This window comes from Glycine soja, chromosome 1 (genome assembly GCF_004193775.1).
Source record: "Glycine soja cultivar W05 chromosome 1, ASM419377v2, whole genome shotgun sequence".
NCBI classification, from domain to species: domain Eukaryota; kingdom Viridiplantae; phylum Streptophyta; class Magnoliopsida; order Fabales; family Fabaceae; genus Glycine; species Glycine soja.
The window spans coordinates 17,181,371-17,203,449 of NC_041002.1; the positions used below are offsets into that span (position 1 = coordinate 17,181,371).

The following is a 22,079-nucleotide window of genomic DNA, read 5'->3' on the forward strand; positions in this document are numbered from 1 at the left end:
TGAAGATCTGCAGAGACCAGAGCTTGAAGCAGGAGCCGATTTGAGAGCTTGAGATGAGTTTGTGAGTGATTGTGAGATCCTAGAAGTGAAGGAGACATCCTCACCACTTGTATTTTTGCAATCTTTCATCTTGTTCTTCTCTTTGTTGTTAAGAAGGCTTCCTGGTATGGAAAGCTAAATTCTCTATTGGATCTTCCCTATAGGTACCTGATGTAAATATATTTCTATCTATTTAATGATGTTTTGTGTGTACTCTATGCTATCTGCTTTTCATTCTAGTATGCCTTTACCTTGATCACATATATGCATGCTTTGTTAGGGTCATTCAACAGTGGAAACTGGTCTGACTCTAAAGTCCTTGATAGTACATGGCTAAGTTGTCGTACTATCACGAGGAATCGGGGTGCGATAACTTAGTTTTGTATGTGTGTCTTAATGCAGTCCTGGTTGAGTTTAGTCTTACAAGAGGAATCTGTGGATGATGCTTGATCAGGATTAGGTTAAACTATCATGAGGAATCGAGGTTTAGTATCTCAGGAGACACCATAAGAACACATGAGCATTGTTAGATAGAGAATATCTTTTTAGCATCAGGCACCTATTAGGAAGGCCAACGTGTTTTCTACTTGTTTTTACACATCATTTGTCTCGCGTGATTTTCTTTCTTTTTGCACAGATAGTTTATACATCTGTTCATATTCACACTTACCTTTACACACCAGACACCTATTTGCTGAAATAGCTTACCAAATAACACAAGTTCCTTGAGTGTTCGATACTCGGTTCTTACCATTTTAAACTACTAGTGCGATCCGGTGCACTTTTCGAAAGCTGAACACCCACGATTTCAAGGAACAACAGTGAAGAGAGATGGTTGCCAACATGGTATGGTGAGATCTTATCTGATCCTAGCAAGCCCACTTAATTACCCGAATCATCAGCCAGTCTGATTCTCCTCCCACAGCAATATTCCTATAGGTTTCCTCTAAGCCCACCAATCACTCAAAGTTCATGGGAAAGTGTGGCAAACCATGTTGCCCTGGTTGTCACCTCCACCCAGCTTGCAAGTCCAAGGACAAAACCAAAGGCACCAAAAAGCACAAACTCCACTTGATCACACTTGATGACCATTTTTCTAATGATTACACGGAAGATGAAGGCAATGATCAAGTTGATATTTATCATGAAAATTATTTAGGCACTTTAGATGATCGTGATGGGGAAAATTATTCTGAAATGGGGATTTCATTTCAGATGGATGAAGTTGAACAAGAAAAAGAAAGATGAAGATTGGCTTTTGGTAGAAACTTGTTTCTGAATTTGAAAAATGTTGTTGTTTATGTTTAATGTTGTTTATATTGCAGCCACTTGAAAGGATCAATGATGCTATATTTGGATTTGAAGAAATTGAGTGATAACAATAAAGAAATATCCAAATTAATATTGAATTAATCATCGTATGTACAATTTTTGTTTATATCAGCTTGACATTTATAGACAAGTGTTGGTGAAATCATAAATTAATATCTGTAAAGTGTAGAATATATCAAATACACTTGAAGTCCAATTTTTAAGAAAATGCTTTGAGACTAGATTTGGATCGATCAAAACGAACTAGTTCAAAATACGCAATTATGCGATATTGTGTGTGTTATGAATGCAAGAACAAATGAGAGAAACAACCTAGCTTCGAGGGCTAGGAACCTCCATAAGAGAGAAAAGTGAGAAAGAAAACTTGATATTATTTTATGCTGCCTTTATTACATAATAAAGCATCCTTATATAAGCACTAACCAAGATGCTACTGCTACAAGGATACGAAACGCTAAAATGCAAGAAGCAATAACAGAAAAACTAAAATGGAAATGGTGACAAAGAGCAGTGTTGCATGCATGATGGGGAACAACCACGTGCTGTGCCGACAACATATTCCTTTTGAATCACTAGCCAAGTGCCAACTCAACTACTTATAACGGATTCTGTTACATGTTCTACGCTTGGGCCTCTAATCCTTATTTTCTGTAGTGCTTGCTTCCTAACATTCACTGGCCCATCAAAACCACCTTGTCTTAAAGGTGTTGGGGCTCCAAACCATGGTTTTCAAAAGTAATACTGGGATCCCAAGGTCTGTCCCAGCGAAACACACCTAGTTTAGTAGTTGTCCATAGTGCAAAGGCAGCTGGTTGGCACTTGCATGTGACCATGGCAGTCCCATAGGACTCAGGTCCCATCTCAAACAACGCCATGTCTCTATTTTCCCAAGGCTTGTCATGAGGAGTTGTTGCATGGCCATAACGAAGAACAATGCTGAAGAGGTTGTCGAAGGAAATGGTGGCACGAATGTGATTGAGATCGGGGAGATGAGGAGCAGGCATAGGAAATGGAGCTAGCAAGGGTGCAGGGCTTGGTTACACGGGTGCAGGGCATGGAGGCATAGTCGGCATAGGAAGTGGAGCCAATGGTGGTAATTGCTCAGAAGAAGAAGATGGGAAGTGTTGGATGGTTACCGGGATATGCAATTTTAGCAGAATGACATTGAGTTTGGAGACCATGGAAGCTAGGGTCACGACGGAGTGGAGTTAAGCTACAGCGAGTTTGGCAATGACGGCCTCGAGGTGGTCCAGGCAGTTTAAGGAAGGTTTGTCGTCCACCGTTGGAGCTCAATGAAAGCACCAATGTTATGAACGCAAGAACAAGGGGAAGAAACAACCTAGCTTCGAGGGCTACGAACCTCCATAAGAGAGAAAGGTGAGAAAGAAAAACTTGATATTATTTTTTGCTGGCTTCATTACATAATAAAGCATCCTTATATAAGCACTAACCAAGATGCTGCTACAAGGATATGAAACGCTAAAATGCAAAAAGCAATAACAGAAAAACAAAAATGGAAATGGCGACAAAGAGCAGTGCAGCATGCATGATGGGGAACAACCACGTGCTGTGCCGACAACATATTCCATTTGAACCACTAGCTAAGTGCCAGCTCAGCTACTTATAATGGATTCTGTTACATGTTCAATGCTTAGGCCTCTAATCCTTATTTTTTGTAGTGCTTGCTTCCTACCAGTGCATTAGTATTTTATGAAGTGGAGCAGCTGCTGAGGGATACGTTTATAAGTAATAGTTTATTCAAGGTAATTAATAAGATTGAATTTTCATGCTCAAAATATTTATATTATAAGATAGTCTAACTCGGTTGATTAAACAAAATGTATGTAAATCCTATGTTATTTGTCTTTGATTCCTTGGATAAAAAATTCCAAATATGTCCTACAATTGAGGAGTGACCACTGCCAACAGAAGTTCCATTTTTTATTCTCATATTTTTTAACATAGATCTTCTTTTCTCATTTATTTGTTGTTGTGTTTGTCATACCCTAATTTCTTCCGGGGACCATCCGTTTATTGGGATGTGACCCTCGTTCGACCACTTCGAGGTACTTAGCACCCATCGTTAGGCAATCCGTGAAGTTCCGCGACATGCCGGAAGTCAAAAGAAAGCATTGATGCACAATCTGTAAAGTTCCGTAACATTCCGGAAGCCAAAGAAGGGATGATTGCGTAATCCGTAAGATTTCGTGACATTACGAAAAGAAAACAAGTATCGTTACGTAATTTGTAAAGTTCCGTAATGTTACGGAAAAATAATCAGCAAAAAAAAGGCAGGGGGTGTATTTAGTAAACAAGGGGGTACAAATAGCAATCAGGCCAACTTGGGCCTTTCAGGAAGTTCCACAAAAGGCGGTGCCTTCTGGAGGAAGCAACCTAGCTCGCCTGGGCGAGCTGGGTGGCAAGCTCCTCCCTCTTTTCCCCTATAAATAGGGGGAGGAGGGCATAACAAAAATGTTCAACCCTCCTGGTACCTGAGAATCACTTAAAATTAGTGAGAAAAATTGTTTCCGTGAAGAAAATCCAAGCCAAGGCGCTTCCGTAACGCTTCCTAGACGTTTCCGTGGGCGATTTCGTGAAGATTTTCCACCGTTCTTCATTCGTTCTTTGTCGTTCTTAGGTCTTCAATAGGTAGGTTCTCGAAATCGAACTTTTCAATTCATTCTATGTACCCTTAGTGGTCCCCACTTGTTTTGCATGCTTTTATTTTCATTTCATTTACTTTCCGTACCCCCTTTTTGACATGCTTTAGTCGTTTATTTAAGTCATTTTCTCGCCTAATCAAAAAATAAAATAAATTTCCACCGATCATTTGAATTGTAACATCTTTTAATTTCTGTTAAAATGAAATCCAACCGTTCGGTCATGCCATAACCACGTTTAAAACCAAAAAAGAGGCAAAATAATAATATAATAATAAAAAAATATCTTTTAGTAAAATAATCAAAAAAATCAATCGGACGTTTTTCTTTAGGATTTTTCTTTCTTAATCGAATTGACTAATAATCAAAGTGAAACTAAGGCTAAAATCAATTTATAAATCAAACTTTTGTCATCACCTAAAAAGCCATTTTTAAGGTCCAACGCCTTGAAATGGTCTTTTCCGCTTTTATTGGTTAAACGTGGATTTCTAAAGCGTAAAACCAACGCGTAGCTTTGTTACCTCTTTCAAAGAAAACAAGAGATCATTAATGGTTCAATGCCTTAATGTTTTCTATCCTATCAAAAGAATCGAAAGATTGTTTAATGGTCCAACACCTTAAATGACCCTTCCGTTCAATAAAAATATATCTTGCAAAAAAGGATAAAAATAATTTAACCAACGTTTAGTTCTCAAAGAACTACGTAGGTCTGATTTCCTTATCACAATTGAGGAATACCTAGGAGGAAGGGAAACACCCTTGTCGACCACAAAAAAGATAAAAATATAAAAAGGCATAAAAAGACATAAGAACGTTAAAAAAGGAAGATAACACAAATTGAAGTCATGTTTGCACATTTGATTAAAGGCTGCCGTCCCTTGCGACGGATGCGTGTGGTGCTAATACCTTCCCCGTGCGTAAATACAACTCCTGAACCTTTCACTCAAAGTTCGTAGACCATGTCTTTTCCGGTTTTTCCAATGTTTTCCTCTAATAAACGTTGGTGGCGACTCCGCGCGTATTTCTTTCTTGGAAGACGCACCCGTGAGTCCTGCGTCGCCCTCCCGCAGAAGGGTAGGTTGCGACAGTTGGCGACTCCACTGGGGAATGTTTTTAGAGAGTTAGGCCATTTAATCTTGTGCAATGTTTTATCATGACTTTCTCCTTTCTTGGTTTCCCTTTATTTCTCTTGCGTTCTTATATATAACTCTTGGATGCCTTTAGTGTATTTTTCAATGTATGCATAAGAAAAATATTTATTCATTTGATGCACACAAACACCAACACTATTTGCACACACGGTGAGTTGAAAAAGGGCCCTATACCCGGGTTCGTGGGAACATAAGGAGTGGAGGTGAATTTGTGATCACGCTAGGTCTCCGACTTGCTTGATTACAGTGAACCCTCATCTAGAGTTTTTCTCTTTGATAACATATTGTTGCTAGTTGTCCCTACTGCTACAATATGTTTATTCGAAGGGGATGATACCTCTAGAGGCCATCAAGAGAGATATGACCACCTTGGGAATTATCACTAAAAGCCCTTTTAGCTCCCTCCCATATAGGTCCCTAAAATAGGGGCACGGAGCAAGCACACTGCGTGCCATTTTTCACACTGCCATGCATGTAGTCAAATGTTGTGTACCCCTTTGATTATATTTGTTTGTGGATAGTGTCGTACTATGTACATTCCCATGTTGTGCCTTATCATGCATGGGTTTCGTCTTGATCCCCTTTCTTTGGCAAACCAATGGAAGGTCCGTGTCACCTTCATAAATACATACGTCGGGCGTCGTGCTCCCCCAAGATGTTGTATCTAAGAAGGAGACAATTTCTCGGGCTCCCATATTCATAAATTGCATCTGTGTCATATGCATTTCTTCATACATTCATCCATTCCACCCATGATAGATGTCAGAGTTTTGATTCGCACTGGGTTTTGTTTCACTTTAGTAAAACATGGGAACAAATCAAACCGGAAAAAGGTTTTGTCAAGTCAAGATTAAGGGCCTAGATATCACCAGCATTAAGGAGTTGGGGCGGTTGATGGGACCTCTACAGATACAATCCTTCTGCAAGGTGTAAGGAAAGATTTTAGATTTGACCATAGCAGAGATATCCACAGAAGCTGTTGTATCACTCACCCAATACTATGACCAGCCTTCGAGATGCTTCACGTTTGGAGACTTCCAATTAGTACCGACTGTCGAAGAATTTGAGGAGATTCTAGGATGTTCTCTTGGGGGAAGGAAACCGTATCTTTTCTCCAAGTTTCTTCCCTCCTTGAGCAAGATTGCAGTTGTGGTCAGGGATTCGGCAAGAGAGTTGGATCATGTAAAGCAAACTCGAAACAACGTAGTGGGCCTACCACGGAAATACTTAGAAGGCAAGGCAAGGGATATGGTGAATCAAGAGAAGTGGGTCCCGTTTATAGACGTATTAGCATTGCTAATCTTTGGGGTTGTCCTCTTTCCAAACATGGATGGTTTGGTGGACCTAGCCGCAATTGATGCTTTCCTTGCATATCACCATAGCAAAGAAAGCCCGGTGGTAGCTATCTTGGCAAACTTATTTGACACATTTGACCGAAGGTGCGAGAAGAGTAGTGCACGGATCATCTACTGTTTACCTGCTCTTTGTGTATGGTTGGTCTTGCACCTATTCCAACAAGACATAAGGCATCCATGTCCGCTCAGAAGCCATCGCTCGTGTGTTGAAAAGAGAAGAGTATATTAGGACCAACATTTGGCTGGGATAGGAGGCAGAACAATCAACTGGTTTCCTCGGTGGAAGGAAGGAAAGGAGGGAGTTCTCTTCTCATGTGGGGACTACCCAAACATCCCGTTGATAGGAACGAGGGGTTGCATTAACTACAATGTTGCACTTGCTATAAGACAGTTAGGGTACCCCATGAGGGGAGCACCGACGGAAGAAAGCCTCTCTCCTTTCCTTGTGAGAGATTTCGGTGCGCAAAGTTTCAAGATTATACAAAGAGTCCATAAGGCATGGGAAAACCCGTTAAGGAAAGATAAAGAACTTAGGGGCATTCGTAATGGCATCATCGGTGGTTATCATGAGTGGCTGAAAGGTCGCACATGAGGGTTAGATTGGCTCTCCAAGTTAAAGATTATCAACGAAGAGAACTTCGAAGCTCCGGAAGAGGATGAAGAAGTACGAGCTCTAAAAACAGAACTAGGAAAAGCAAGACTTGCCAAATAAAAATTCAAGTTGGTCGCTATAGATGTCCGAAAAGAGTGCGCTGGGTTACGAGAAGAAAATGCAGCTACCGCAAGAGCCCTTGAACAAGAAACCAAGAGGGATTGCAAGGAAGAGCATGGCCGTGACAAATTCCGTGGAGCTTTGTGGGGCAGTAACAGTGAGCTCAAGCTTCGAAGGGAAGAAAGAGACCAATCACGAGCACATAACATGGTCTTAAAAGAGGAGTTAGCTACTTGCTCAAGGTCCAAGAGAATCTTGTCTCAGTGTTTATGTGAGACAAAGACCAACATGTTAGCCATCATCAGCAAGTACCAAGAAGAATTAAATCTAGCCACGGCCCATGAGCACAAAGTGGCGGACGAGTATGCCCGAGTGTACGCGGAAAAGGAGGCTAGAGGAAGGGTGATCGACTCGTTACATCAAGAGGCAATAATGTGGATGGACCGATTCACTCTTACTTTGAATGGGAGTCAAGAACTTCCTCGATTGCTAGCCAAGGCCAAAGCAATGGCGGACTCCTACTCCGCCCCCGAGGAGATCCACAGACTTCTCAGCTATTGTCAACATATGATAGACTTAATGACCCATATAATTAGAAACCGCTAGGAAATTTGTATTGTCACTCAGATCTTGACTAGTTATAACTTTGTGAATAAAATGAGTTTATCCCATGTTTTTACTCCAAAGATCAGTGCGAATCAAATCACTCTTGCATTTTATCTCTAGAATGCATTCATATCATGCATCACATAAGCATCTCTTCATGGCATCATAATGAACATATCGTTCCTGCATTTTCCCGTTATCATATTCCAGCCTCACATTTTGCATGAATCATTGCATCATCATGCATATGCGTTCAACATACTTTTTGTTCTACAAACTGCATTCCTTTTGTTTTCATGTTTGCTCATGCATGATCGTTGCGTTTTCCTCTGCAAAAAAAAAAAAAAAAGAAGAAGCGTGAAAATTTGCACTACATTCTTAGTTGCATGTGTTAGGTACCATGAGCCAACCATGTTGGGATCATAAACCCGTTTCACTTAAAAAAAAAATGGTTGAACATGGTACCTAATGCATGGTTAACTAAGAAAAGATGTTTCTTCGGGCATCTCAATTTCATAATTACATTTTCCATGCATAGCATACGTATTCCCGAGTCTTTCATCTCTATGAAATGTTGTCAAAGTATTGGCGACCGAATTGCCATTCCTTGGATCACGGGGTTGAACCAAACTCATGCTTTTATGAAAAGGTTCATCAAGTCAAGGTGAAGCATGAAAGTATTGGGGCAAAAGATGGATCGAGTTACATCGCTGCTTCGTCTACTGCCAAACACATTTAGGACTGTTGATGTCCTTGTTACTTCCAGTTTCACCTTGACAAAGATGTTGTCGCACATAACCCCAACCTCTCCACACAGGCATGATATATGAAAGAATGCGTGGCACCCGAATCATAAAGTACATCTAGTAGTTTATCAGCAATCAAACACTTACCCCGTATCAAATCGTTGGAGGCAGCCGCTTCTGAACCACTCATAGCAAATACCCGGGAGGGTACTTTTGGTCTTCCACCACTAGTGTTGTTGTTGCTAACATTACCGCTCCTTGTGGAATTAGCGGGTCCACGATTGACGGTGTTGGAATTGGCAGTTACCGTCGGTCTTCCGGTCACCCTACATTCTCGAGCATAATGGCCCACCTTGCCACAAACATAACAACGATTCTCCTGTGTCTGCTGGAGCTGTGGGCAATTCCTTTTAAGATGCGGTCCCCCACACTGAAAACACTGTACCCTAGTCCCCCTTAACTGGCTCATATTGGAGGTAGCCATATGTTGTTTCCCCTTGTTGCTAGCATACGGCTTCATCCTCTTATTACTATTTCCTCTAAAAGGATGGTTTCTCTGTGGTCCTCCAACGCCTCTAGCTTGCCTCCCCTTCATCTTGTCCTCGAAAATCCTACACTTTGTCACCAACTGATTAAAATCCGTGATCTGCATGTAGCTAACCGCCTGTTGGATCTCCAACCGAAGCCCATTCTCAAACTGAGCACATAAATCTTCCTCATTCCGAGCATCTTGGTATTGAGGCCAATACTGCAGAAGCTCATTAAACTTGGTCGTGTACTCCCCAACAGACATGTTTCCCTGCTTCAAATCCAAAAACTCCCTCGCCTTCCGCTTCCTGAGATCTCGTGGAAAGTAATTTTCCAGAAACTTTTCCTTGAAGGCATTCCAAGGAATCACGCCTCCAGGTGCAACAAATGAAGGCTTCACGAAATTCCACCAATTCTCAGCCTCTCCTTGGAGCATAAATGTCGCATAAAGGACCTTATGCTCCTCAAGGTAACCTATCGCCTCGAAAATCTTCTCCGTCTCAGCTAACCACAACCTAGCACCTTCCGGATCATAGTCTCCACTGAACTTTGGCGGGTGGTTCTTACGGAAAGCCATGAGTCCCCGATACTCTGCTGGCTCCACATCACGTTCCTGCACCAGAGTTTCTAGCACAGCTGTGATGCGGTTGAGGACATCACGGTTCTGATCCCTACCACGTCCTGCCATACCTATCCTGTAGGAAAACTATTAGTATCCAAGAAACCCTACTGAGAGAGTGTACCACACAGGCTATGACAGTTACAACAATATCCTTCTCTCTATACATACATATACACACAACAATTCTACTGAATCAATCACATGTTCATGCTTAAGACAAGAAGGTAGAAATACACACAATGTGTGACTTAACGTCACTCCTCGAAACCTACTTCCAAGTTTCAGAGATACACAACATTCACACAGCAAGACCATAAATAGGTTCACTAGAATCCAACTTTTGCTCTGATACCACCAATTGTGGCGTCCCCAAAATAATGACTTGTTTAATAGTAATGATTTAAATAACAAAAACCATGGTAATTTTTTTTTCTTCTTTTTCTTTTTCATTTCTTTCTCTTTTCACAATAATTAGGTGCAGAAGGAAAATCCTCACTATAGAGTCCTGAATGGCCAGTTCACAACTCTATTCGGAGTCATTTCTTTCTTACCACTCGTAATCTCTAAACTATTTTGTTGTTTCAAAAGGAAGAGTATACCAGCCATTAGTTTAGGTCGTCACGTGAAAATAATAAAACAAAATACGGTCGGTAAACTCTTTTGCAAATAAAGTTTGCTAATGCTTTCTTTTCAAATAACAAGGTTAAACATAAGTACATTCATCATTTAATAGCTGTCCAAAATATGGGAGTTTTACAAAATACATAGTGTCATCCAGAGCAAAGGTGTCCACAGTGGTGGCTTCAGCCACATGTATACAATCATCAAATTCCTATACAATAGGTCTACCCGTACAAAAACAAAAGAGTAAACCTAACAGTCAGTCCTAGATACACCCACCCTCAAAAAGTATATAAAACTAGTCCATAGAACTGTCAACTATGATGAAGAGCCTCCACTGATCGCCATCTCTCCAGGACCACTATCCTCCGTAGAGTCTGCCTCAGATGCCGACATGACGTCCTCGGGAGAATCCACCTCAGGGAGTGGGTCCTCATCACCCTCTAGAAAGTCAAGAGCATCCACAGTAGGCTCAGGAGGTAGCTCCTCGGGATCCTCCTAAGGGTCTTCCTCGGATGACGTCACCTCGATCACTTGGACTGGCTCCACTAGACGGTATGGTGTAGGCGTGGGTAGTATCCACTCCACAGTACGCTGGAGCGTGCGCACGGGTTCATCTGGATGCACCAATGAAGTAGCCGTAAATCGAATCGTGCCCCAAAATCGGCACCTCGTGTTGCCTTCGAGGGTCTCCCAAGCTCCCTCTAGACACTCCGTCTCCACTCGATCATGGATTAGCTGCGCCGCCATCACGATCTACAAGAAAGAAAAGAAAGGGGTAGACTCTTTCACGAGAATCTAACTACGCCGCAACACAATGCGTCTCATAACCATTACATGCAAGTAAAAGGGGTATCTTTAGGCTTTTCATCTCTGGTAATCGATTACACAGCCTTGGTAATCGATTACCAGAGGCCAAACTCGAATTACACAGCTTCAGGACATGAAAACCTGAAAAAGGCACTGTGTAATCGATTACACATACCTGGTAATCGATTACCAGTGACCCATTCCTCTGTGTAATCGATTACACAGACTGGTAATCGATTACCAGAGGCCTCTACAATCTTCCAGTTCCCTTTTTAAGCCTGGTAATCGATTAAACCCCTTGGTAATCGATTACCAGAGGCCATAACCCATATATCACACAAGATTCACAGCTGGCCAGCCACCACACAAGCCTCCTTGCTTTGTGGTCTTTGTTCCTTTTATCTGTTGACTGCCAGGAGCTCGCCTGCTTAGGTACATCACAGGTTCTCACTGACTGACTATGCCCGAGTTGGGTCGGGATTGGTCAAGCTTGGTTTTGGGCAATAGCACCCCACCTGACGTCCCCAAGGTCTCCTGACCCCCGCGACATATCTCCAGGTACCACTCTGTGGTCAACGAATAAAAGCAGGAAGTTTCACCCTTCTACACTTCCTCATTTCAAGCTTGTAGGATTATGGGGTATCCATCACATGTGGTACTAGGTGGCGGTCGGGCGATGGTGCAAGACAATTCTCCATATCCATAAATCACGTATAACCCACCATCCCCTGTTGCCCACCTCCAACTGAGCTCACGTACTCCCACGTAGCCCTTATCCTCGTTCCTCTCAACGCCGGGTCCCCATCAATCCTCCCAAGCTTCCACAACATCCAGGTAATTCCACATCCAATCATCATGGACTAACAAAACCAAGCAAAACAGAGCAAAGGCAGAAAACTCTGCCCAAAACACAACTCAAAATCACAGCTTTTCACATACAAATACCCCAGTAACATTTCCTTCGTTCCAATTCGTTAACCGTTGGATCGACTCGAAACTTTTACTGGAAGTCTCTAGTACATAAGTCTACATTTTGACCGTTGGGATCTGCTAGAAAACATCCAGAACTCATTCTGTACTACTCTTTCCACAACCAGCAAATACATAGCATTTTTCTGCACTTATGCAAAATTCTGCTGCACATTCCAACAGCAAAATTCTGCATAAAGTGCAGATTTCGAAAACCACTCTTTCCCTCATCCAATTTTGCCCAAATTGAATCCTACAAGTCCCAAATCATGTACCAATCATGTCTAAACCAAGGGCAAGCTTCAGACCAAGGCAACACAAAATCTAGGTATCCAAAACCCCTCAATTTAATGGATTTTCAAGGTTTAAGAAGTGAAATTGAGAATGAGGTAAATTTGGAGCAAACTCTCACCTCCCACAAGTCTATAACATCAACTTAAACTTGCTCAAACTGGATTTACACCTAAAATTCCACCGAATTAAAATTTGACTCCTCAACACCCAAATTTTACCCTAGAAATGGCTCTTTGTTCACTTTGGTCATTTGTTTTTCTCTCTTGCACAGCCCAAGCTTTCTCATAAGTCCTAAATGAAATTTCTAGCTAGGATTAACTCACTTTAACCTCCAAATACCACTAAATCCAGATTTGGCCTTCCAACTCTCAAAACCTCACTCTTTTTCCACTCATAACACCATATTCTCACTTTCTAACCCTAAGTTAACTTTACCCTTCATCTCTAACAGTTTTCCCTAAGCAATTTCAGCACATAAACATCACAAGCATCATCATAAAAACCCTAAAACTGAATGGGTAAGCTTAACTCATCCAAACACGGCAAGTTCAACATGCTTTCAACAAATTTCTTCACAAATAACTATCATGAAGCAGAAACCTAGCAAAACTACCCATCATATCTCCCAAAACCCAATACCCACGAAAATCAAGTGAGAAAGAAGTCTACCCAAACCTGAAATTTCGAGGTCCCACACGTAGAGATGCGCTTCACGACTTCGAAAATGCCTTCCTTTCACGATTTGGAGCAGAAATGGGCACAAAAGGTTGGAGCTTTAATGGAGTTTCAATGGAGGATGAAGAAGAAGAGAATGGCAACGTGAGAGAGAGAAAAGAGCTTTTCTGAAATTTTCTTTGGCTGAGTGAGGAGAGAGAAAACGGCTTTTTGGTTAAAAAGAAAAGCTTGTTCTCTTTTCTATTATTTTATCTTAAGCTATGCCACATGTCTCCATTTGAGTGGAGCAAAAGGGCCCACTTTTTCTCTTGATGTGACTCATGCTCAGCCACATGAAGAGAAAAATCTGACCTTTTGAAATGCCAAAATCTTGCCTCGGTTTGCATGCCGTTCCTCTGGTTCCAGTCCCTCGCGTTTCTCTGCGCCCGTCAGGGCCAGTTTTCGAAAGTAGGCAATATATATATAAAAATGCTCAGAATGAAACCCCGAGCGTGGTTCAGAGGTTGGTTTTGTTAAATTCTAAGTTGCACACAAAACGATGATTTTTAGACTAATTAATTAAGAATTAACCTATAACCTTCCAGTTATGGATTTCTCTTCCATAATTAGCCTAACCCGCGTATCTTGCCCCCACTATTCCTACTTCTACCAGGAACATATATGCATATACACTAAATAATACTTATAAATATATATAATCATTCAAAATACACCATTTACAAAAATTCCGGGTAGAAATTTCCAGGATGTCGCAGATGTCATGGACCATGTTGAAAATCTAAATTGATTCAACCCCATGTCCTGCGTAAAAATTCGCAATACTTCAACTGTGCATCATTCACATACATACACCCTTGTCATTGGTTGCATTGCTCATTGCATTCTTTCCTTGAAAAAAAATGAACTTAATCATTATTATCAAAAAGAAAAAAACACGCTTTACGGCGCCCTTATCGAACCTATGCTAGAGCTAGAGTAATGGGTGAAGTAGAGGAGGTGCAAGAGCAAATGAAGGCCGACACAGAGGCCTTGAAAGAGAAAATGGCCACAATGATGGGGGCCATGATGAGCATAAAGGAGATAATGGAGGTCAGTGCGGCTTACCGAACCCGTGCTAGAGCTAGAGTAATGGGTGAAGTAGAGGAGGTGCAAGAGCAGATGAAGGCCGACATGGAGGCCATGAAAGAGAAAATGACCGCAATGGTGGAGGCCATGATGAGCATGAAGAAGATAATGGAAGCCAATATGGTTGCAGTTGCCGCTACAAGCGCTGTTGCTAAGGTGAACCCGATGCCCCCATCTGATCTCAACCAAATGAATCATCCAACCTCAGATATGGTGGGCAAAGATTTGGGAAGTACGGACGGCCCCATAATGTGAAAATTCAAAACAAGCACGCCTTCCCGCCATATGGCTCGCCTCCCAAGGAGGATGTCAATAACTACACTCCCATACTCATTGAAAGCCAACAACCTCAATCTGATCATGCACATGTCTCTCAACCCATGGGGGAGACACATGGAATGCCCCACCATAATCTAGTCGACTTCGAGCCTTGCCTCGGATAAGCCACTGAAGGGTAAGCAGTTGGTGGTATACTCCTGCAAAAAACTTTGGAGGGCCCTCAGTATCACCCACAACCACACCCCTTGCATTCCACACCAGGTCAAAATCCTCATTTTATGGCAGAAATGGGAAAATTGGATCATCTAAAGGAAAGGCTCAGGGCCATTGAAGGAGGTGAAGATTATGCCTTTGCTAACCTAGAAGAGTTGTTCCTAGTACCCAATATCATCACCCTTCCCAAGTTCAAGGTGCCAGACTTTGACAAGTACAAGGGGACTACTTGCCCTAAGAACCATCTAAAGATGTGTTGTCGAAAGATGGGGGCATACGCAAAAGATGAGAAACTGCTGAAACATTTTTCCCAAGAAAGTCTTATTGGGACAACTGTCACCTGGTATACTAACTTAGGAACCTTCCTGAGTCCATTCTTGGAAGGACCTAATGGTTTCCTTCGTAGGCAGTGTCAGTACAATTCTGATATGGCTCCAGATAAGATGCAACTACAGAACATGTGCAAAAAGGGGGCACGGATCTTTCAAAGAATACGCCCAAAGATGGAGAATCTTGGCAACTTAAGTGGCACCTCCAATGATGGGGAAAGAGATGATCTCAATAATAGTAGACACATTACCAGTGTTTTACTATGAAAAATGGTGGGGTACACACCTTCAAGCTTTGCAGATTTGGTCATCGCCAGCGAAAGGATCAAAGTGGGTCTGAGAAGAGGGAAATTTAATCATCTTGCTTGGACGAATGAGAAAACTGGGGCAAATGAAGAGGGTGAGAATGAGGGAGAAACCCATGTTGTGACTGCCATTCCTATACGACCAAGTTTCCCACCAACCCAACAATGTCATTACTCAGCCAATAACAACCCTTCTCCTTACCCACCACCCAGTTATCCACAAAGGCCATCCCTAAATCAACTATAAAAACCCACCTACCACACAACCAATGCTAAACACCACCTTTAGCACGAACCAAAACACCAACCAAGAAAGGAATTTTGCAGCAAAAAAGCCTATAGAATTCACCCTAATTTCGATGTCCTATGATGACTTGCTCCCATATCCACTCGATAATTCAATGGTATCCATAACCCCTGCTAGGTTTCCTCAACCTCCATTTCTCTGAGGATACGACTCGAACGCAACATCTGCTTATCATGGAGGAGCCCTGGGGCATTCCACTGAGCATTGTAGGGCCCTGAAGCGTAAGGTGCAAAGTCTAATTGATGCGGGCTGGCTAAAATTTGAGGAGAATCGCTTGTGAATCCTAACATTGACAAACGACACCACACATGGGGAAATTTAGAAAGCTATTGTTAGATGTCTCTAATGACTCATCAGGGTTTTCAAGTTTATGCCATTATTATAAACCACAGTTACAATGCTAAAATGGATGAATTTGACATCCTTGTTTCTCTCATCCTCTCATAAACACATATTTGCTTATTCAACTTCCACCGGAATGTGAGTGTAAGCCATTGGTTTGTTTGCTCAAAGCGACCTGCGCCCCTGAGTGTTAACTTCCAAGACCATTCAATCACAGATTACTCGTCCTGCACGTTGGTGGGGTGCCGTAAACAACGAGTAAAGCAGAAAAGTTCAAAAAGAAAAAAAAGCATTTGATTGACTGTGTTTTCAAGTAAAAATATAGACATTCATGTGACCTCATTTTATCATTCCAGAAATTTTTTCTTTTTAGAGAGAAGTGAGTTATCAAGAATAGGAGTCATTTGACTTAATCCGTCGATTGAAAAAATCCTTCAACTATTTATCGTCCTTGGAAAATTCTTTTTGCAAGAATCAACCGCTTCTTTCATTGTTTCTTGCTACAAGGTCATGACGAAAGACAAAGATGGATACCTCAGAGCCCTACACTGGGGCAATGAGGGGCATCGTGCATGAACCTCAAGTGAACCTAGGGGCAGATTAGAAGTTCCCACCCAATTGGTTCCCTGCTACAAGGTGATGACGAAGGACAGCGATTGGTACCTCAAAGCCTTACACTGGGGCAATGAGGGGCACCGTGCATGAGCCTCAAGTAAACCTTGGGGCAGATTAGAAGTTCACACCCAATAGGTTCCCTGCTACAAGGTCATGACGAAAGACAATGATTGGTACCTCAAAGCCTTACACTGGGGCAATGAGGGGCATCGTGCATGAGCCTCAAGTAAACCTAGGGGCAGATTAGAAGTTCTCACCCAATAGGTTCCTAGCTACAAGGTCATGACGAAAGATAACAATTGGTACCTCAAAGCCTTACACTAGGGCAATGAGGGGCTTCGCGCATGAGCCTCAAGCGAGCATAGGGGCAGATCAATAGTTCTCAACCATCCATGTTTTTAAAAAAAAGGAGGAGGGGGGGGGGGACAAATTCTGGGATTTCAATGGATTAATTAAACATCAAACGACTCCATTGCCGTCACTCCCAAATGGTCAAAATCAAACAGAACATACACTCTGAGGGAGTTCCCAGAGAGATTAGCAAAAGATAGGATAAGGTTGCATGAATTATCACCTATTGCAAAAGGACAGTCAATTTGTGTTTTCCAAAAAAAAAAATTAAATCAAAATAAAAATCACAAAATAGGGAAAGAATGTCATGAACATTGTACAACTTTCCATTACGTTGCATTGTTTCATATGAAGTTCGCATTTACCAAATTTCACGACAAAAGGTTGCATGCATCTGCATCCCTAAAAATCATGTTAACTGCATAGATTTCCTACATCTAATGTCTAAATCTTTTGAATTTGGGATGACCGACCCTCTCAAATGAGTCAATCTCATGCTTTCTCATAAGGGTGGATCCTTGGATACTAGTACCCTCTCCTTCAGAGGACTGCACGTCGTCACCTTCAGAGGACTACACGTCCTCACCTTTAGAGGGCTGCACGCCCTCGCCACCCTTAGGTACTAGTACCCTGTCCTTCAGAGGACTGCACGTCCTCACCTTTAGAGGACTGCACGTCCTCGCCTTCAGAGGACTGCACGTCCTCACCTTTAGAGGACTGCACGTCCTCGCCTTCAGAGGACTGCACGTCCTCACCTTCAGAGGGCTGCATGCCCTCGCCTTCAGAGGGCTGCACGCCCTCATCTTCAGAGGACTACACGTCCTCGCCTTCAGAGGGTCATGTACCTTTATCTTCAGAGGACTACACGTCCTCGCCTTCAGAGGGTCATGTACCTTCACCTTTAGAGGACTACACATCCTCGCCTCCAGAGGACTACCTGTCCTCACCTTCAGAGGACTTCACATCCTCACCTTCAGAGGGCTGCATGCCCTCACTTTTAGAGGGCTGCATGCCCTCACTTTCAGAGGGCTGCACGCCCTCGCCTTTGTAGGGCTACACGCCCTCACCTTCAGAGGACTACACGTCCTCGCCTCCAGAGGACTACATGTCCTCGCCTTTAGAGGGCCACACACCCTCTTCTTCAGAGGACTACACGTCCTCACCTTCAGAGGACTCCACGTCCTCACCTTCAGAGGGCTGCACACCCTCGCCTTCAGAGGGCTACATGCCCTCGCCTTCAGAGGGCTGCACGCCTTCGCCTTCAAAAGGCGACATGTCCTCAACTTCAGAGGGCTGCACGCCCTTGCCTTTAGAGGGCTATGCGTCCTCACTTTCAGTGGGCTCCATATCCACACCTTAAGAGAATTTAAGGTCTTCTGCCCTTAAATGCTGAACCGAGACTTGCGCTCCCGGTTAAGGGGCCAGTAGTTTCCTTTTATCAGTTCCTGGGCCACCCCCTGATATTGGAGGGCGCCAATTGTGCGAGCACAACCAGAGAAGGAGGCTATCATGCAATTACTATGCATACCGGGGCAAGATTTCACTCGTGCCGCTGCAAAGAGACAAGTAAGGATCATGCACACCAACATGACCACTCTTACACGGATATGGATGATGTTGCTACTTATCAACAATCTGCCCAGCGACCGCAATGTCGATCTCCCCTTGCGGAAGTATCAGTTGGTCTGTGCCGTTCCGACATAGGTAAGTATGCATATGGTTCAACTGATTTCTGATGCCATCTATTATTTGTAGGGATCGCGCCCACGAGACACCCAGTGGACCCGGAGAAGTCCGACAGGGCCCTGGGGTTTCCAGCTCTGGTTACGGGCCTTTGTCAGTTCTATAGGGTGCCCGTTCCCCCCAGCAAGGTCATGCCATCCTGACATAGGTAAGTATGCATATGGTTCAACTGATTTCTGATGTCATCTATTGTTTGCAGGGATCGCGCCCGCAAGACACCTAGTGGACCCGGAGAAGTCCAACAGGGTCTTGGGGTTTCCAGCTCTGATTACGGGCCTCAGTCAGTTCTACGGAGTGTCTGCCGCCCCCAGCAAGGTCATCAGGCCCCCTACTAACCGAGCTTTCATCAAGAAGTACTACGCCCCCCAGGCAGGCGCAGGGTGAGACACTAAAACAGCCTAGGGATGGTCGGCAGCGGGCAACAGGCGCACCGCCACCGCCTCTAGAGTTCACCTCAGCTCATCCACAAAAAGGTTAGAGCGTTGCCTACGACACATGGCCGACCTATAGGCGACCAAGTTCAAAGCCAAAGGTAAGCAAAGTACTAGGTCCGTGACCGGTAAGTCATCACGCGTCCAGCTCAAGATGTTAAAGAAGCGCTACTAGGAGGCAACCTAGTACCTTTTAAATTTCTGCTTGTTATTTGATCACTTTTGTTTCTCAAGTCATAGTAGGACACACCTAGTTACTCATGATCCTAGGAATTTAAATAAAACAAGCACAAGCTCGGAAGGTAGTCATACCTCACAAAATATATGTATGTGTGTTTAGGTAGCAAGATACCTTGGATATGCATGTATATAGCAAAAAGATACCTCACAATATATATATATATATATATATATATATATATATATATATATATATATATATATATATATATATATATATGTATGTATGTATATATATGTATGTATGTATGTTTAGGTAGCAAGATACCTTGGATATGCATGTATACAGCAAAAATACCTCACAAAAATATACACATGTTTAGGTAGCAAAATACCTCATGAAAAAAAAAAAACAAAAAAAAACAAGAACAAAAAATATATCTTTCAGCTGAAAAGTCAACATGCTTTTGAGAAGAGATAACTTCCAGCTTTTCTTTGAAAAAAATTCACTGATCATAACCAGTTTTTGAAAGAAAATGTGTATACACCTGAAGGGTGAATGCTGTGAAAATTTTCCCGAACGCCCAAAATGGAATCGGATGAATGCATGAATTGATAAAAGAACATGTTTTGAAAGCACTGGGTTTACTAAAATAGAGAAAATGAATCCTAAGCCCTAGTATCACATGACCATAAAAAATTGATGCTTGAGTGTCCCCATAGGTGCATGCATGACCAGTTTTGCATAAAATTTCCTAATCATCATTGTTGCATGTGTGTCATGGAAATAATGTGGGACATCCCCTTTATCCCTGAACCACTGGCCAGACCTACACCCTGACATATATCATGTCCATCCATTCTACAAGCCTTGAGCCAAAGTCCCAACTCACCATAAACCTTACCCTCAAAAGAAAACAAAAAGGAGAAAGTTCCCGATCAAAGAATTGGAAGAAGAAGAAAAAAAAGGAAAATTCCCAATCAAAGAGTGGGAGAAAGGAAACAGAAAAAAGAAAATTCCCGATCAAGGATCGGAAGAAAACATAAGAAATATGCAGAAAGGTCTTTGGACTAGACAATATCTGATCAATATAGAATTGTCACCAGGTAAACAAGAAAAGAAAGGAAACCATGACCTAAAGTGGTCCTCTCCCTTTGATTGCCAACCAAAATCCTGTGCGTCAGTGGTCTGTTCACCTCAAGCTAAACAAAAACAGAAAAGGAAAAGGCCAAGAATACTCAAAGCCAAATTTCCCACAAGAAAAAAAACCCATTCCCAAGAAAAGTCCTATTGATCCATGATCACGCATGTAATCTTTGATTTGATAGGAAATGATTTGCAAAATCAAGTCATGACATATCTATGTTGATACACTTTGAGTGATTTTCTTCTATTTTTGTTGAACCCAGTGTTTCCTCTAAATGGTCATTTAGAAGCGAAATGCTAAACATCCAAAATCTCATTTATGGTTACGAGAAAATTTCATTAGCATACTCTCCTTCCCCAGTAGACACATTGTTTTTCATCCAAAAAGCATATGTTGCTCTGATAAGTTGGAAGTTTTGTCTCTTTACTAAAGCATGTTCGCATTTTAGTGAAGAAAACACCGAGACTATTTTAGTCTCACAAGTTATCCAGAACTATGTAGGTCTGAGTTCCTCATTGAGGATATGTAGGAGCAAGAGCCTCGCTTTTGTCGGCCACCCCACAATATTTGTCATACTGACCCTGAGGTCATGTGACATGCGGAGACAAATTATGGTCATTCTGAACACCTTTTCACCATCTAGACGCAGTCGTGTCCGATGGCAAGCAAAGACAAATTATGGTCATTCTGTGCCCTTTTGTCATCCAGAGGCGGCGAGCCCGATGACATGCGGAGACAAATTATGGTCATTCCGCACACCTTTTCGCCATCCAGACACAGTCGTGTCCGATGGCGCGCAGAGACAAATTATGGTCATTCTGCGCCCTTTTGTCATCTAGTGGCGGCGAGCCCGATGACATGCGGAGACAAATTATGGTCATTCCACACACCTTTTCGCCATCCAGACACAGTCGTGTCCGATGGCATGTAGAGACAAATTATGGTCATTCTGCGCCCTTTTGTCATCCAGAGGCGATCGTTCCGGATGACACGCGGAGACAAATTATGGTCATCCGCGCGCTTTTGCTATCTATAAAACTCGATGAGTGATAAACGCGCAGAGACAAATTATGGTCATTCTGCGCCCTTTGTCATTCAGGAGCAGCAAGTTGAGTGATAAACGCACAGAGACAAATTATGGCCATTCTGCGCCCTTTGTCATTCAGGAGTAGCAAGTTGAGTGATAAACATGCAGAGACAAATTATGGTCATTCTGTGCCCTTTTTCATTCAGGAGCAGCAAGTTGAGTGATAAACGCGTAGAGACAAATTATTGCCATTCTGCGCCTTTTGTCATTCAGGAGCAGTGAGTCGAGTGGTGGGCGGAGACAAATTATGGTCATTCCGCACACCCTTTTGCCATCCAGAGGCGATTGTGTCCGATGGCACGCAGAGACAAATTATGGTCATTCTGCGCCTTAGCGTGTGCCTTTCTCGCTTAGTGAACCTGTACAACTCATCTTTTTCTAGAGTCTTCCTCGCGCTTAGCCCATGAGTGGTGTGCTTAGTGGATGCTCGCTAAGCCAGTAGATTGGCTTAGCGAGAAGGTGAAAAACAACACTTTTCAAAGCTTGCCTAATTAACCTGAAATT

The 22,079-nt window shown here is 42.6% G+C and overlaps 1 protein-coding gene across 1 annotated transcript; it reads right to left on the minus strand.

Annotated features, from left to right (window-relative positions):
• Positions 1-2,069: 2,069 nt before the first annotated feature.
• On the minus strand, positions 2,070-2,375 carry LOC114406111. The gene has a single exon (XM_028368695.1). The coding sequence runs from the start codon at positions 2,373-2,375 to the stop codon at positions 2,070-2,072; it is 306 nt and encodes a 101-aa protein (XP_028224496.1).
• Between the last annotated feature and the right edge of the window lie 19,704 nt (positions 2,376-22,079).